At 39.9% G+C, this 15,529-nt stretch overlaps 1 protein-coding gene across 13 annotated transcripts in view; it reads left to right on the forward strand.

Moving 5' to 3' along the window:
- CRPPA (CDP-L-ribitol pyrophosphorylase A) overlaps window positions 1-15,529 on the forward strand; it is a 147,558-nt gene that overhangs the window by 123,377 nt on the left and 8,652 nt on the right. For 6 of the 13 annotated variants that reach the window (XR_011806997.1, XM_072033581.1, XM_072033577.1 and 3 more), the window contains one exon: window positions 2,222-5,243. Coding sequence is in view for 4 of the 13 variants with exons in the window: in XM_072033577.1 (XP_071889678.1) it covers window positions 2,222-2,326 (105 nt within the window). In the remaining 9 variants the exon portion in view is untranslated. Of the gene's footprint in view, window positions 1-2,221; window positions 5,244-5,659; window positions 14,318-14,583; window positions 14,816-15,529 lie in introns of those variants that run through there. The other 7 variants (XR_011806990.1, XR_011806993.1, XR_011806996.1 and 4 more) reach the window with 5 other exon arrangements.

The raw sequence follows: 15,529 nt of genomic DNA on the forward strand, positions 1-15,529 counted from the left end.
TGGTGTCACTTTCAATCCCTCCTGTGAAAGCTAAATTTCTTTCTATTGCTTCCTTTTATGTTCAAAAACTTAAATAATTTATTACTGCAAAGGAATGTGTACTGAATCCAGTAACCAACAGAGGATGTGGAAAGATTTATTGGGAGAAACATTAAGAGCATTCCTGGCCAGGTGCATTTTTTTCTTTTTTTTGAAATGGGAAAAAAAAAATACACACCTCCAGCCAACTTCAGATATGGCTGGAAGCCTATTTGGAATTCCTAATGTCTGTAGTTGTGAAGTGCTTCTCAAGACAAACCGAACAAAAAGTGATGAGGGGTGCAAAGCGGCTGGCGCTGCTGGAGATCAAGAAATGTGCTGCTAGATCTTGACAGTGATTGCAGTGTTCGCTGTCTGAATGGGTGCATGCACATAGCTTCCACTCTCCTTGTATGTTATACAGTGATTTAGAGCCACGAGAAATGAGGATGTGAAACCCCTACCAAATCTGAGTAGTGGGTTTGGAGTTCCTCTTTGCAACTTCAGTTCATGACAAAAGATGGGTGGACAGGACCTCAGAGTACATTTCTGCACTCCTTGCTGAACTGAATTCCCATGCATTGCATAGCTTGATGGAGAGCATTGCTCAGTACATAGCAGACACTATTTTAGACCAGTAGTAAATAATTTTACTGGATGTTAAACAGATTTATGAGGAGTGTAATCTTTTGTAAGGGAATTTTACAAACTGAGCCAGCTTACTTATTTGATGGTTTTTAGGATAAAAATCTAGTCAAATGCAAATATCATTTTTCTAGCAATGATAAAAGAATCAGGTATAAACTATTTCTCATTCTACCTATTTACCTCTCTGGCTTTTTTATTATCTTTTACACAAAGCACATAGCTAATAAGAATATTATTCCGGCCTTATTCCTTAAAAACAAACAAACACACAAAAAAACCCACAGTTATTAACATTATTATTATTTTTTGTTTAAGTTATTGAAGCCATTTCCTCTTTCTCCATTAATCCAAGTTTCTTAAAGATGTCATCTACAAGTTCTTCCTTAATACAGCATCTTAGAAAATTAGTGGTGAAAAGATATGAAGTCAAACTGTTCCATCTTCCACCCTAGGCAGAAAACTGTACCTGCTCTACATGTATCCATGGTGTTTTACAAGACCCTAATGATGAAGTTTCTTAATTTGTCCAGAAACCCGTTACTTTGTATTACTTTCCTGACTAATTATTTATATGGCAGTTTAAGTCCCTTAAGCCTATTGCTTCCTATCTTATCCATTACGGATATGGAGAACAGCCCTTGCTTTCTCTTTGTGGTTCACCTTTTGTATTTGAAACTTCTAGATTCTCCCAAGAGTTTCATAGACCTTTCTTTTTTCTGTTGCTTCACATAAATTGTTCCCTCGTATTTCTCTCTCCAGGGATATGTCTACACCTGACTGCACCTATTGGTATTTTCCCAGTGAGCAAATGAAAAGGATGCTGAAGCCAACCTTTTGTAGTCAATGCAATTAAGAAAACTTGGCAATTTGACAAAGGGCTTTTTTAAATGTGACCTGGAGTGCTCAGTTAGAAGCATGTTATCAAAGTTTCATTTTAGTGTTTCTACCTGTGTTGGTCTCTGTAGTCACCTATCAAAACCAGGGCACTTTTAAAGTTATGTGACACAAAGTTCAGCCTAAGCTCCTGAAGTCCCCAGTGCTTAAACACCTTTGAGTTTGTGAGCTTAAGTAGCTTGTAGAATAGTGATGGGATTCAGTACGTACTGAAGATATGGGTCTTTAAGTATGCTACTAAATTCAATCCTGCATTCATCTTCTATGTTTTAAAGCCCCAAATTTTGACTACCTCTTAGATTTTAAAAATCAGTTAGGAAGGAAGTGATAGAATCAGGCTTCCATTTTGCTTATCTCTGGGTAGATTGCATTAATTCCAGCAACTATAATATATTGCCTTTTAAAAAAATATTTTCACTTTTTAGGTCATTGTGGAGATTGGAAAACTGATACTGCTACAAAATTCTGCTTCCTTAGAAAAAGTTTTTTAATTTTTTCTCTTAATGTGAATAAATGTTTAGATTTTTTTTTCAACACTCATATGGTAATTTTGTATACTTGAAAATTGATGTTAAATATTTACTTTTTTTCCATTTTTTTTAATGTCTTGCTTTCCCTGTTCCCTTTTTATTATTATTATTTTATTTTTTTTTTTTTGCAGGACCATTTCTCACTTCAGGAGACAGTAAATTCTGCTGCGGCTCTGACCATGGCATTAATAAAGGACAGAAACCCTGAGCTGATTGGCCAGCTGTTGGTAGCATAAGACCATAAATCATTTGTAGCTTTTGGAAGTGTTTTTTTTTCATCATGCCTTCACCAAAGGTCTTGAATCATTTTACCCTTTGATGAAAACTCTGGATTTATGATGTTTGCTATTAAGACCTTTTAACAACATATTTTGATACTTTAAATACAAATCTGATATTACGTATAAAGTGCACAATTCATTCTGAAATACACTTTTTTGTGAAGTACTGATCATTTAAAAAGGTGCACAGAGGATACCAAAATGTTCGGTCTTCACGCAGAATTGTCTTTAACCCATACATGTGTGTTTTACTCTAGGACTGCATTAAATGAATTAATCCTAAAACACAGCTCTCGTTCTTTATATGAAATTATTTTAATATTGCTGCTATACATATTAATGAGTGTGGAGTTTAGTATGTGGTATAGCCTTACTGATGTCAGTAGAAATGCACATTGCAAGCAGTGTTTGTCAGGTCAAGTCCCTGTCCTCCATGGAGTGAAGGGTAACAAAACAAAGGATGTGCATGGGGGCATCAAAGTGCTATAGCCCAGTTTTCCAGATAAGGAATGCTCTGGCTGTAGCACTCCTTAGTGCTAATACTACTTCCAGTACCCATGTGCAATCATTCAGAAGTAGCTCCAATTGCTTCACTGAGTACTGTATTACACAAACTCTGTATGTGTGTATGCATGTGCATGCATGTGCATATGCATGCTAAAAAGAAAAGGGATAAGACTGAAAAAATGTTATGCAATTCCGTTTGTAGGTAATGGAGAAATAGGAGGAATCTGTTAGCTTGTCTACAAGATTATAATTTTAATCTCTTGCTGTTTACTACACTTATGTATTAAATCATCGTAAAGAGTATTGAGTGTCATGGGTTCAAATGTAGGCTACATTGATATTCAAGTGTGGAAATTTGGGACAGAAGGGTAAAATGGTGAATGGCTATTGCGTTAATTATCTCCAGGCATCATAACCACTGAAAGCAGTGCGAGAAAAGGACAGTCCCTGAAAGCACGTGTCCCTCTCTATACATCAGGCTCAGGAGGAATTACAGCATTCCTTCAGCTTGTGAAGGCCCTGGGTTAATGTCTTCCATATCTCCAGTGACTGGAACAGGGTCTTAATGAATTAGCTCCACCAGGTGTCCAGTGAGCCTCCCCTTCTGTTTGTCCTGAGTTTCTCAAGTTTTCCTCTGAAACCAAAAGTATCAGCTACTGCTGTGCTTTCCTGAAGACTATAGCTCATATCTGGACATGAGGGACTTGTAGAGAATTCACAAAATTCTCATAGATCCCAGATGTGAAAAGTAATTTAGCCAGGAAAATGTAGCCTGGTCTTAGCCAGTACAATGAAATAGGCAGGTCTAGTAAAGTGCAGAATGTCAGTCTAGGCATTCAGGATGGATCCTTCTCCATGCTAGATAAACCTTTGAAAACCCATCTTGAATAAGGCTTCTGATTTTGACTCAGAAATTTGTCTCTCCATTATCTACCAATGGATGTGGGAAGTTCTTTCCTGCAGCTCAGTTCTTCAAACAGGCAGAGGGAGAAAAGCTCTGACTGTTGTGGTTCAACAACAGAGGATGACAATGCCTGTGCTGGCTGAAGGAGTTCCCCATCTCCCATCCACTGCTCCCCCAGGTCCCGCTCCCTCTGGTGCACAGAGAAAGCTTTGTGAGGGAGTTAGGGTTGGACTCCATCCTCTGTCCCCTTCTCTTTCCCCCTGCTTCTTAAAAAAAGCCTAACAATGGCCTAATAACTTCTGCTGAGACACTGTCTGTCTATACGTCCATTTTAAATCCAATTCAGAAGCTGATGTTGATCCCAGACTTCCTTCATGACACACATTGTTAGCTAACTGTTCTGGATCCAAAGCACACATTTTCTTCCACACAGGACTCATCCCAACACAACTAACAAAGGTCTCATGCAACATCTGCTTCCTTCTTTGTTTCTCTCTCCTCTCTTATTTGATTAATAATTTGTCCTTTGCTGGCATTGTACAACATAAGCATTCATATTAGCTGTGTATGGCTATACAATGGGCATATTTTATTCATACAAGTATATTTATGTCTGTTCATATGCAGAGTAGTCAGATAAATGAAGAAACAAATGATTTATTATTGGTATTCATAATTTAACAGGACAGCTTTCAAAAAATAAGTTTTCTGAATTCACTTTTACATTAATAAATTTGATGAAGAAATTCATCTCATGGGCTTCTAAAAGACACAATGAAAGATATTTCCTTGACTCTATTTGCTTGAAGACTAACGTACAATCTGTGATGTATTTTGCTTGCATAATAAAAAGCAAGTGAATTTAGAAAATCCTTTATGTTTTCCATCCACTCACAATGTATGCATTGTGATACAGTCTTAGCACTGGATTGTGTGTAACTTGTCATTTGCTTAAACAGAACCTTTTTCTTTGTTGTGTTGTTTTACTTAACTCATTATCTTAAAAGGATTTAAATCCAATTTAAAATGTTACTACAGTGAACTGCTGTAAAGAGAAATGATACCATGGTTGTTTGTGAGCTTATTTTGAAGAGAGAAAAAACAAAGCACAGCAAAAAAAGTAAGTTTCAAGTAATTGAAACTAACCTTAAATAAAAGATAATGAGATTAATATACTGTTATTCATAATATTATGGATTTGTTGTTGTTGTTTTTTAACAATCTTTTAAATAATCTGCAAACACTGAAAAATCTATTATACAGGAAGCAAATACACCGCCAGCAGAACTACAAAAACAGATCATGAAATAGTAGAACTGCTTTAAAAAAAAAAAAAAAAGGAAAAGAAAAGAAACTGGACTGTGATTAATGCTATTGTGTATCCAAACCAAAGTTAAATGGTCTTTTGGATGATTGTTAATACTTACAATGGGAATAAAGATATAAAATGAAATTAAGAAACTGATTGATTGTTTTTGGTCTGCGCATAGCAATACTTCTCACAAATAGCTATATACATGAGAAACTTGGCAGCCTTTTGTACACACATGCTGTTTTGAATTTAACTAGTGAATCAGTCACCACCCATCTTGCTTTGAACATTTGGACAGAGATAACACAGAGTAAATAAAAGCTCAGACTCTGCCAGCCTTGCTTACCTTACTCCACAAGCACTCTAATTAATATACCGTGGGTAAAGTGTTCACTAGGAAAGAGAATACAGGATCTGGCCCTAAGAATGTTTTTTGTAGCTGCAAAGTGAGTTAGATTTGTATATTGAAGCCAGCCCACTTCATGCAGTAACTGAAATTAAATTACTTTGTTTCTCTTAGATCAGTTAATAGAAGAAAATCTAGCTACAATCATTTTTTCTTCAGTTTTCCAGGTGACCTAGCTTGAAAAAGATGGTTGGATGGTTCACTAAAAAAGGCTGAAAGAACAGAAGACAGTGGAATTGCAAACAAACAAACAACAACAAAGAGAAACAAAGTGAAATGTGACCCTATTGTAATCAGTGGAATAAGTCATGTTGACTTCAAAATATCACAATGAAGCTTTCAGCTTATCTCGGCAACAGGCTGCAGAACAACAACAACAACAAAAAAGTATCTGGAGACCTTAAAGCCTTTGGTGCATTCAAATTTGCATTTCTACACAACACCAGTGTCTCATCATCTCCACAGTGTTCTTCTAGGTGCCATCCAAACAGAAGCTTCCAAAGAAATGTCAGGTTCCCAGTGGCTGCTTATGCTTTCCAGTGATATGGTAACTTCTGTCTGTAGGTCACTGCAAACCACGAAGTACACCAGAGAAAGTCGTAGTTGGTTTGCTCTGTTCAACCTGTTTTGGGTACCTAGTAAACTGGACACGGGTTTGTGTTCAGGTTTTATTTAAGAGGAAAAGTATATTTACTTCTAGATACACAAAAGCATTTATCATCACATTTCTCCTTCCTCTTCATCCAGAACTTTCTGAGGTGCTGGTTCACTTTATCAAGCTCCCACAAGGATGTGCAGACAATGCATGTTTATGTGGCCATTGGCAGGGGGACAAGGTAACCCTGGTACTCCATTATTTTTTTTTTTTCTTTTTTCTTTTTTTGCCATCCCTGCTTTCCCCTTGTTCCTGTTAAGGAAAGGTCGAGGGTTGAGAAGTGGCTCCTGTTAACTCTGTTCCTGTAGGAGCCAAGGTTCTGGGCGGGAGCTACCTCTGACCTGGCCCAGTGCCACTGCTCTGATGATTGGGCCATAATAAATGGCTGGTAGTTTTGAAAACAGTGTGTTACCAGATGAATGTAGCCCTTCAGAGTATTAGTAGTACCCTGACTTTTATTATATTTTATAATATTTTATACTTTTACAATATATTGTACTGTTATATATAAAATATTATAATACTTATTATTATAAATATAAATAATATTATAATATTTTTATCTTTTATTATATTTTATAGCATTTCTGATTACTCTCTCTGCTCTGTAACATAGATACTCTAGTCTTAGTTCTGTCTGGCCGGGAAAAAAAACACACAAAAAACAAAACACCCTACAGAACGCAAACCTTTAAGTTATTAGATTGGTGTATTGTTTAATAGATGGTAGATTTTTTCTCTTTGTGTAGGTAGTGAAAGAATGCTATTGAGAGCATCTTTTTTGTTTCAAAGATTACTTACTAAAACCACAACTAATTCTCACTGAAAGGGGCAGAGATGCTGAGAACTGTAAAGAGAATAGTATCTTTAAGGGCTCCCATTGGGAAAAGTGTCATGAAATAATAAGATACAAATATCTATCTCATCTATGTCTTATATAAATATATAATTGTAATATAAAACATTTAAGTATAAGTATATTATTTAAAAGCAATCTTGAAGAATTGAATTCTGAGCAACTAAGAAAAAATGTGACCCTGCTTTCTTTATTCCTGCCCAACTCATTCAATCAATCCAATCTTCTGCACCTGGTTTCTAATAATTCATAATTGCACCCAGTTGGATGATTAATGCCCTGCTCTGGATGCCTACAGTAAGATACCTATGCAAAGTATCTAAATTAGTTCAATTTTTTGTGCCCATAGCGCCCGCCCTTTTGAACTTCAGGCTGGTAGGTTTTTATGATTCCTGCCTTCCTCAGCCCATTCCTCAGCCCAGTTATTTATCACAGTTCTGTTTGTCTTGTGTTTCTGGCAAGCACCAAGGGAAAGAAACAGCCACTAACACCACATTTTATCCAGTGCAAGCTGATTTTGATTGACAGGGCTTTAAAGCACTTGTCTAGTATACATTTTCCTTGGTTATTTCTTCCAGGAATACACAATTAGTTTTGAGATCTGAAAAACACTATTTCAAGGCCTGCACTGAGGAATGAATCCCAACTATGAAAATACTTTTATGACAGAATATACTTGGCTTGTATACACCAACCTGAAAAGGAAAATGGCATTTCCTAATATATTTATTCCCAGGTTAATGTAAGTATGCTTTTCAATCTTTGGATTGAATCAGTTCTTGTTCTTCATCCTGCACATATTCCTGTCTGAAAAAAAAAACAAAAACAAAACAAAAAAACCAAAACAAACAAAAAAAAAAAACACATTTTTTTTTCATGTTTTTCAATTCAGTTAAAATCCTACAACTCTGTGTTGCAACACAGTTACAAAGATAAATGAGAGAAAAGAGACTCAGACAAGCGAGAGGTTATGTGATTTTAAATATGATGGAGAAGCAAGGAGTCAAGATGGAATATGGCAAAGCTCCTCCAGATGGCAAAATCTGCCAGGGACACCCTCGAATGGCACAATACACGAAGGGCTGTGGGCAGAAAAGCCTTCCAGGCTCAGTAGCGCCCGGGACCGGAGCTCAACTAAGTGCTTCCCTGTTCAGCAGTCTTTTCAGACAATTGCTTCTCATGGATAATTATTTGTTGCTACTTCTGCACCTCTTTCTTTTTCATTACACTGCCTCCTTCCTTTTGTTTCCTTGCCTCAGACTAGCCCTGTCACTTCAAATTTCATGTTTCCTTTCCATTTGGGCCATTCTGCTGTCCTCTCCCGCGTCGTTGTCCCATCCTTTCCCCTACTTCTGTTACTTGTTCTTGCTCTCCCTATTTGTCACTCCCTTTCCATTCCTCCCAGCCCACCATCGTTGAAGGAGACGATCCCCCTCCCTTCCCCTGAAAGCCAGGCCGTGGTCTGGCATCAGAAACCCTTCCTCACTCCTGGATCGAGAACTGAGGCGTTTGGGCTTTGGCACCTCCGTGCTGCTCACAGCTGGGACCGAGAACAGATGTCACTTCCGCTGCCAGCTGCAGGCAGATGAGCGGCAGCTGCCCGGAGGGACAGACCTCCTGCATGGCAGCTGCTGGGCTGACACCCAGCGCTGCTCAGTAACTGGAGTTGGGCTGCTAGCAGTGCTGTCCCACCAAAGGGGAAGCGATCTGCTCCGGGATCAGAGCCCCCGCCACCTCAAGGAGCCCAGCTTGGGTTTATAAAGTCAGCAGCAAGCTAAGGAGCCAGATGTGCAAATCTGTCCGAATCTCGGCAACAGCAAAAAGCGAAAGAAAAGTCAAATTCAGCTTGCAGCCCTGGCGACTGGAAAAAGTATGTTTTTACTTACTAACCAGTGGCTTTGCCAGGAGTTGCTCAGAGACAAAAAACGAGGCACCCCACGATGCTGTGTTAAGCAGTTTCTTTCCACGGCAGAAACACAGCCTGATTGAAAACCCATTGAAGTCAACGGGACTGCAAGTTCCTCCCAGTGCTCCCAAGAATGTGTGGCATCTACTCCCTCCGGCCATCTCCAACTAACTTCACACATAACCATGCTGGTTGTGCTGGTTTCTTTTTTATTATTATTTTTATTGTGCTGCAGTTTAAAGTGTGTATTTATGCTGTGTTCATCTCCCTCACCATTTGGTGAGGGAACATTATGGTTTCGATTAAACCCAACTGTTTTGGAGTTCAGTTGTGACTCCAGCCTGAGCAGCCACTGGCCTGGCTGCTCACTGTGACAGGCACACTTCGAAAGGGCATCTTGGAGTTTAAATTTTCTCTTTGAGGACTCACTCTGAATCCAGAGACAACACAGTGAGCCTAAAAGGATGATTTTATGCTTGGTTTAAGCTAGTCTGCAAAGCTAGGAAAAGTCCTGGCCTCTTCTGGACACTGTTTTGTCCCTCTTTCTGTGCCTTAGCACTGAGGTTTGTTCTGCTGTGCAGCAAGTCAGTAGAGGACAATGAAAAGCTGTGTTTTCTGACTGGAAGCTAACCCTCAGAGAAGTGATTAGCTTTCCCCAGAGTCACCAGGTGGGACAGCTTTAGGGGAAGAAGGGATGCCATGATTCCTGTTGGGAAGGGCTGGACCGTGGGGCATGTAGAGCCTGGCATGCCTGACAGACCAGCACAGCCCAGCCTAAATTGCCACTGAGCTGCACCCTTGGGGCACTGGTTTCTTAGCTTTGCAGTCTTGGGCCCTGCTCATGTTCAGGGCAAGATGATTATTTGTTATTCTGACACTGTTATGCCCCTTCTGCAGACAGGGGAATGTACGTAGGTGAAGTACTGGAGGTTCAGGCACAGTGTACAGCTCCTCTGTTCGCCTGTCATGTGTGGGCTTTGTAAGTAGTGAAGTCAGCCCGGGCTGTGTGTTGTGACATGCAAGCCTCTCTGAAAATGATACATCTGAAAATGCTCAGAGGTGAACTGCATTCCAGAATGGTAGGTCAGGGTAAGAAAAGGAAGGAAGGAAACGAAGTGTCTCTCACCCCTTCTGGGAGTGGCTGCTAGCAGCAGATCAAAGAGGCTCAGCTATGATGGATATTTCAAGAAAAGCTGTAAAATGCCTTGACTGTACAGTACAAAAGGCATATTACTTCTCTCTCTCTCTCTTCTTTTTTTTTTTCTTTAACACAACTGACTTCCGTATTTAATGCTGCTTGCCATTGTACACCTTTGTGTAGGCAACTCCATATAAACAGAAGGTACAGGATTTGTCCAAAGCTTTGTAAAAGCGTCTCATGGTAACACTGTAAGAATGAATATTATAGTGGCAGCAATGCACCCTCTGGTGGTGTCTACAAATATTTTATCAAGAATCTTCCCCAAGTTAACTAGAACAGCATCTGGTAGAGTAAGGATTTTTCTCTCCACCTTCACTGATTCCCAGCAGGGACAACCTGGGGTACTGAGGTGGGCTGAAAAAATACTGAGCATGGTGGGCTCTGTAGCCATCAGCCCCAATGACTGCCAACTGGGTAACAAAGATGCAGCTGGCTTAAACAAGAGGCTGGAAGCCACACTCGGCATGTGGGTTTATGAAAAAGGGAGATTCATGCTAATCTGTGCGGGTGGAGGATGGTAAAGCATTTCTTATATGCTGGGACTGCTCATGTCAACATGTACCTGCCCTAGGCTGGGTTCTTGGTAGCTCATAGTGTTTTTTGCAGACTTTTCTCATTCCTCTCAAAACACACCTTGAGTAGCATTTGTTTCTGATTTCAGGAAAAGTCTAAAATATTGCCTAGATGGGCAAGTTCTGGACAAATCTGTGTTGTTGAAATTATGTTTCTTCAAGTGTTTTATTGAACAAACAATTATACTGTAATGAAAATCTCAACTCTTAGTTTGTATTTATTTAGTCATTTTTACTCTTAAACCCAATTTGATGAAAGGTTTATAAGCTTCAGAAGTTTTGAAAAATAGCCACACTGCACTATGCTGGATGTGGCCAGTGACTCCAGTGAGCATCAGTGAATAGCTAAAAGAAACTGCGGATTATCAGCTTCCCATTAAAAGGGAAACCGGTCACTGTCAACCCATGATACATTAGGAGCCTTGTACTAAAGTTAATAGGAAAAAAAAAAAGTTATTTTGAGCAGAAAGTAAAATGCAAAGTAAAATTTCAGTAAGAAGTAACATCCATTAGATTCAGTGAGGATGAGAGAATAAATTGTAGTCTGTGATTATCATAAAGAAATATCCTGCAAAATGAGTCTGACAATTCTTGTTCTTTAGGCTTGTATTTTTCCCCAAGAAAGCAGGAATTGGACCAGATGGATCCATGGAGGACCTTACAGGACTAAAATGCAGTATGTTATGCAGCATGAATGCAATATTCAGTGTAGAAGAGATCAAACTTACTGAAGAAAATTATAGTGCAAGAAATAATGCCTTGTAAGTAAAACACCACATTGTTCAGTAGCTCTTTTGTGCCCTCTGCAGTTAAAACACTGTTATGTATCTGTGCACTCAATTTGCATTTGTCCTTGGTTTGAAATGTAATACCTAGGGTTAATGAAAAACAGCAAAGCAGTAAATACTTCTGGATTTTTTTGGGGGGTTGCCTGTAGGCTAGATTGTGGTTTTTGTTATTCACTCACAATTAGCAAGTAATACCGTAAAGCAGATGACCCTATGTGTTCAGTGTTACCACTTATAGCAATAGTTGAAAGCACAGAAATAAACAGAGCTGCACCCCAGTATAAGATCTTTGCTGGTGCACATTAAGTTTCGCTACATGCACACAACCATATATATACAGGTGTTGAGAGGATGATCTATTCTTTAAAGCATCAAAGATGTGTGTTTTTTTTTTTTTACCAATGGCATTTTTTGAGATTTTTAAAGAGGGACATCTAGGTACTGATTCTGACATGGACTTCCAGCATGTACTAGAATGGGTTATTTCTCGTCTGCGACCTTAGGTTCTCTGCAAATATATATCTAATTGGAACAAAAATACTTCCTTTAAACTCTGTGGGCTATAGTTTTCACTGTTGTGTGTGTTCATTGCTAGGTACAACACTTGGGCTTGAATGCTCCTCTCATGAAAGTATTTTCTGAAGTAACTAATACATCACTATAAATTGAATTCATTATTTTGAGCGTATGATTTTGACAGACATTACTGTGCCAGCCTGATTCACTTCTAGGAATAGTATAGCCTAAACAAACAACACAACATGTGAGGCCAGACAGAGAAGCTAGAAGGAGACTGGAGAAGACCAAAACCCCAGAGGCTGCTAATACAAGGTTCTGGGACACCAAAACCAGTGGAAGGTCCCAGAGACCTCCGAGCCCCCCACTGGTCTATTTTCTCTCCATAAAAGAGAAAAATGCACATAGTGCACATGGTCCAAAGTTTAAATTACAGACTGAAGAGTCAGGAGAGATGGACATTAGTTCCGCTTAAAGAAAGACAAGTATTGGCAGGTTGGTAAACACCTCTGTACTTAAGTGTCTTTCTCTGTGGAATATGAGTAATGCTATTTCCCAGCAATATTTGTTGTAGTGATTGTATTTATACTTATGAAGTTCTTTGTAAACAGAAAACTTTGCAAGTGACTTTTAAAAACTGTTACTGTTGAGATGGTACTTTATTGCTGAAAACAACTCTGTGTATCATGGAATACTTGATTAACCAGCTGAACTATGGAAATATCTTTTTATCTGCATTAGTTCTTTCAGTGACTCTAGAGATATGTAATTAGTAATGTACCTGAAATAAAAGCAGGGACCATGAGCTGCAGAATTTATCAACATATAAAAATTATCCAGCCACATTTCTCATTTGACTCATTTGATTTTGTGCAATAGACTTATGAATACTCATCCCTGTTTATATTCTGTATTAGCAACATGGATTGAGATGAAGTCTTCAGTCTTCAACTTTGTTGAAGTTACTCTTGGACAGACCTAGAATTATCACTCATACTAGTGATGGCTAATTCCTACGGCTAGGAATTTTTGTTTGTTTTGGTTTGTTTTGTTCTGTTTTGGAAAGCATTTGGTAGAGGAAACTGGACTCCCAGCTTGTGTTGTGTCAATCTCCCAATAATTGTGTGGCTTGAACAGGATGTGTGAAAGTGGAGTAGATCAAAGGATCACACCATAAGGTAGTCTAGGATGCTGGGTTTGATGATGGTGAATATATTACACAACGCGATATGTTGTTCAAACTAGTTCTTGGTGCTCTCAGATACAGGCCACTGAGAAAGAAGCAGAGGAGAAACAAGGGAGTAGAGATAGGCCCCACTTCATTGACAACGTTGAATTTGGAATTCAGCTCAAAATATCTCTTTCATTGCTAACTCTCCCCCACCCATCAGTGCTAGGGCAGCAAACCTGCTCAGTGTTTGCATAACCCTACCAGGCCCAGAGCACATCCCTCCTGCCAGAGGCTGGGGCCCACTGGAGGCCAGGTCTCTCCCTGTGTGAGGAGATTGCTCAGGGATGGTCTCCCCGTTTTGCCTGTGAGCCATACCCAGGCTCCTTTGTGATCCCCATGTGAGCTACACATCAGGTGCCTTCCACTCATGGCCCTGCCTGGCCATGCTGGAGTCTGAACCCAAGTCTGACCACCACCTGCAGGATGACCTCCTGGCCTCTCCCACCGGCTGCTCTGCTCCTGGCTGGGGTGGTGGGGATTATGCTGGCTCCAGTTATGGCTCTGCCTTCCCAGGGGTGCCCAATCCACAGATGGCGGTTGGTGGGATTGCCCCAGCCCAGTCTGATGAGCTGCTGTTTCAGACAGTGGCTGAGCTCAGGATCATAGGTGACAGAGGCAACACTTTGTGCTTCCCCAAACAATCTATAGCCAGCAGCTCCTCTTCAGCTGCCCTCTGCCAGAGTGGGGGAGGCTGGTATTGGGTGGGTTGAGGAGGAGGAAATGCCTGGGAATCTTCCACCTGAATGAAATTTTGGAAGAAACCACAGTGTGTACAAAGTGAAAATTACCCATGGAACCAAATTGGAGTTTTTTTTTTTTGTTGTTGTTCTTGTTTATTTATTTATTTATTTATTTATTTTGTAACTGGCATAAAACACATGGACTCAAATCAATTCACCAAGACCACTGTCTAACATTTCTTCATTGCTGTGCTGACTTCAGAGGAGGGTGGTTTGGGCCCTCATCCCTGTTCTGGGGCTGTCCTCTCCCTGTAAGATGACATCTTCCACCATGCAGCACATGTTTTCCTCCAGCTAATCTGGGAGAGAAGTTACTGAAGTCACACAACTCTTCATGAAAGACATTCAGCCGGTAAGGCAACTTCCATGGGGACCGATGTGGCTTTAAATGTCCAAATATTCTTTCTGTAAGGCAATACACTGGTGTAGGAAAGTGCAATTTAATACCAATTTAAGACAAAACATTTGAAACCAGCTGCATAAATGAAAACAAAGCATGGAGATGCTGAACTATGTCTTACTTTGATCAAAAATACTTAAACAGATGTTTCAAAATTTCCTTTCCATATTCATACCAAGGCAAAAAAATGTAAATGTCACGTTTTGGCTTTGATTTAGGTTGAAGTTAATCAAATGCCAGAATTCACAGAGGAATAAGAAAAGACCCTGCACCTCCCTCATCTCCTACCACAGAACTGTAGTGAGACAGCGCACAAGAGATGTTCACAGGGAGACGGAGGCTCAGGAGCAGGAGGAAGAACAGGACATGCAGAAAACAGGGTCCATAGAAGCCCTGAGATCTGTGAAGAGATAGGTTGCACCTCCAAAATACTGGGAAAGAGGAGAGAAAGTAAGTGATGGAGCGATTAAGGTTGTTGTTGTGGTAAATGGAGTTTTATTTATTCTTTAACAGCCTTCTCTGTGGGATACTCCTCTGAGTAACATGCCTGTGGATGCATTAGATAACTGCAGGGTACAGAAAGTGAATTTCCCTGGAAGAAAGAGAGGATCAGGAGGGGGAGAGGAGGAGAAAGACGCCTGGGCAGACTGCAGGGCTGCTGTACCGAGGCCGGACCCGCTGCTGTTGCTGGCCCTGCAGGGGGAGTATAACACCAGAAATGGGGCTCCCGAAAGCCCTTCAGGACAGCGTGCTCCTCTGATCTGGCACTTCCATTTGCAAAGCACACATTTTCCTTTGTGAGCTACTTAGCCACTTAACTCTATTAGGGGTGAAATATATGCCGTGCATGATAAAGGTTAGTTAATGGGTTTAGCTAACGAAATGCAGTTTGTGGTGTTCTGAAGTGAATGTGTAGGAGGGGGATAAAATAAGGCCTCCTGGAATGTGCCAAGGTTAAATTTGTGGACTTCCAGCTGAGGAACACGAGCCTAAGATCTCCACCTGCTGAGGTAATCAGTCAGTCCCAGGCTCACAGGTAGCTGCATAAAGTTTAAAGTGTGGAGAAACAAGTGAGTATGTTCTTCAGCCAATCTGGCACTGAACTTTTAACTTTTAAAATAAAATTTATTGTAACAAATTATCATAAAGACTTAGGGTATAGAG

The sequence above is a fragment of the Anas platyrhynchos genome, chromosome 2 (genome assembly GCF_047663525.1).
Source record: "Anas platyrhynchos isolate ZD024472 breed Pekin duck chromosome 2, IASCAAS_PekinDuck_T2T, whole genome shotgun sequence".
NCBI lineage: Eukaryota > Metazoa > Chordata > Aves > Anseriformes > Anatidae > Anas > Anas platyrhynchos.